The sequence below is a fragment of the Ciona intestinalis genome, unplaced genomic scaffold, assembly GCF_000224145.3.
Source record: "Ciona intestinalis unplaced genomic scaffold, KH HT000122.2, whole genome shotgun sequence".
Classification (NCBI taxonomy): Eukaryota; Metazoa; Chordata; class Ascidiacea; order Phlebobranchia; family Cionidae; genus Ciona; species Ciona intestinalis.
The window spans coordinates 194,876-197,680 of NW_004190444.2; the positions used below are offsets into that span (position 1 = coordinate 194,876).

General features: G+C 36.0%; 1 protein-coding gene across 1 annotated transcript in view; it reads right to left on the reverse strand.

Moving 5' to 3' along the window:
• The window catches only part of zf(c2h2)-18 (zinc finger protein), a 17,404-nt gene extending 15,280 nt beyond the window's left edge, over positions 1-2,124 (reverse strand). Inside the window, exon 1 of the mRNA XM_009863331.3 lies at positions 1,860-2,124. Within this exon, the coding sequence (XP_009861633.1) occupies positions 1,860-2,109 (250 nt within the window). The 5' untranslated portion in view covers positions 2,110-2,124. The remainder of the gene's footprint in view (positions 1-1,859) is intronic.
• Positions 2,125-2,805: the final 681 nt, after the last annotated feature.

Consider the following 2,805-nt stretch of genomic DNA (forward strand, 5'->3'; position numbering starts at 1 on the left):
CGATCTAAGGATCCGTCGATTCAGGCGGCTTTTGTGCGAGGTTTATTATATTTTAGCGATCTCTAGTTAGCAAATGTGCTTTAACGTCTAAAATTCCATTTCCTGATAAAAAAAGCGACTTCATGGCGATTGAAGTGGTTGTGTCGTTTTACGAATATCGAACCAATAGATTTTGAATCTTATTATAGGGTGGGGTAAGATGGTTCATGGTTTCGTAGCTTGGGGTAAGATGGTCCACGTATATATATAAACAGTAGGGTACTTGGGGTAAGATGGTCGTTTTTTTTCTTGTCGAATTTAGTAGTAAACAAAGAAAATTAAAAGAATTATAAAACTGTATCCTCACAACTCCCATAGACCGTTTAAAATAATAAAAAAACACGTTCAGGAAATATTGGATATTATGCGCTAACGGTGTCCCATCTTACCCCTTAGTACTGTAATTGTACAAACTTTTCTTTCGTCATTGTTACGAAACAACCATTCGCGAAACACGCGATAAAACGCGACTCATATTTGTTAATTAATCAAGGACAATCAACCACAATGCGGATTGTTCAAACTTCTTTTATTTCTTCTATCGATTATGACGTAACAAACCGTCTCATTAGGTGATTACGTCATCAAGGGATTGGCGTGCGGAATACTTTAAACGTCGCGATGTTTCGATGGGACTTTTAATCTTAACACAGGTAATTGTCACGTCACAGAAAGGAAACAAATTTTTCTAACAAAAATTTCAGAATTTTACAACAATGGGTGTCGACGTTTTACTGTAAATGCTATCGTTATTACGTCACAAATCTTTGTTTTGTCACTAAAGAATCGAATTTTTACAATCGTTATTGTGACGTGTTTACGCAATAATGACGTCATAATAGTTGAAACGAGGCGCGATTTCCCGCGGTTTAAAGGTGACGTCACAACACATATACAATAAATATCTGGGTTAATTCGGGAATATAACACTTTGCTGAAGGTGTAAACTCCTTTTATGATGTCACACTTTAGTATTATCGACAATTTTCGACCATTGCGCTGTGTGACGTAATAATAAACTAATTAAAAGGCCAAGGTTGGAAAATCAGGGATCCTGGGTTCAAATCCACGCTAAGGTTGAAGAACCAGGGACCTTGGGTACGAATCCAGGCCAGGGTTGAAGAACCAGGGTTCCTGGGTTCGAATTCAGGTCAGGGTTGAAGAACCAGGGTTCCTGGGTTCGAATTCAGGTCAGGGTTTTACATTAATCAGTCAGTAAACCGAGCGTTTGCTTATAGAATATTAGAAAACGCCACAAAAAGCATAAATATTTTATAACATATCTATATCATGTGGTTCGCCACGCTTCATTAACTGTTGACACTGGTGCGTATTGCATCTATTGTGGCATTTTTATTTCTCATTTAAAAAATAATGTTTTTACACGTTTGGCGATTTTTTTTGGGCGATAACAATTGTATAACCGTATTCTCGCGACTGTAAAAGAACGTTGTTAATTGTTTAAAACACGATCGGGGAACGTGGGACAATATGTGCTAACGGTATCCATCTTTCCCCACAATATTATATACATTATGCAATAACGGTGTCCATCTTACCCCGCAGGTTTATAAATAAACATTTGATTCACTTACGTAACAAAAATATGTCATTCGCCAGTTCTTAATTTGTTGATTAAATTTTGGGCGAAATTTCTTTGCAATAAAAAAGGTCGTAAAATATAAATCACAGGTGACGACAGCAATCGCCGCAATACTGCCTTTAATAACTTGGTAGTAAAATAATATGGGGGTATTTTCAACTATATCAAATTAGCACATCATAAACGTAGTAATAAATGATTAATGAAATATAAATACCTTCGTGTTGCTCCATCTTACATAACGGAGTTTCCATCTGAGGTTCGAATATATCTTTTCCTCCGTCACACGTTGTCTCCATTTTCTGAATTGTGGATTGGGTTCTCACTTTCCCTGGCAAGTCCTCGCTTGGTGGGGTCTGGTTTAATTCACCACGATTGAAGTTTGTGTTGTAGCTGGCGTCCATATGCGCGGCACCAACCGATGTGAAGTTACACTGCTGTGGCCTCACCTGCTTTCGACGAGACATATCCTTAAACAATGCATATATTCCTATTCACCGACGCACGAGGTGAAGCGCCTTTTTCTTCGCAACTGTAACTTGTACAAGATGACCAATTCTCTCTAAGCGTAAAAAGATAACGAGTCACAAAATTTAAGATAAAAGACAAAAGACAGCGATAACTTGGCTACAGGTTCTGTTTTATTTTTACCCCGTTTATCAATTCTTGTTTTTACATTGTTTGTTATGGAGCATAAACTAAATTGCTGATACTACTTTTGTGACGTACTGGTAACATATCTTTTATGCATTTGGCTACAAAAGCTAAGATTGTATTAATTAACATAAAGAAGAGATTAGAATTAGCAGCTTTTCATTTGTTTTCTTATTCTATTTGCTGGTAAACAAAGAATTATAAAACCGTATCCTTACGACCCCCGTTGACCGTTGTTAATTGTTTCAACACGAACGGGATATTTGGATATTTTGTGTTAAAGATATATGCTGAATACTGTTATTCAGTATATGTATAAATACACTGTAACAAATTAGCATAAACACAGCAGTATATATTACATACTTACATATATATATGTATATATATACGGACTTTACACACATCTATATTACCATAGTAGCGCATATATAAATGACTAATCTAAATATAACATTAACAATTAGAAATACCTGTTGCCTAACAATAAGTTAGTAGACATACGTTGA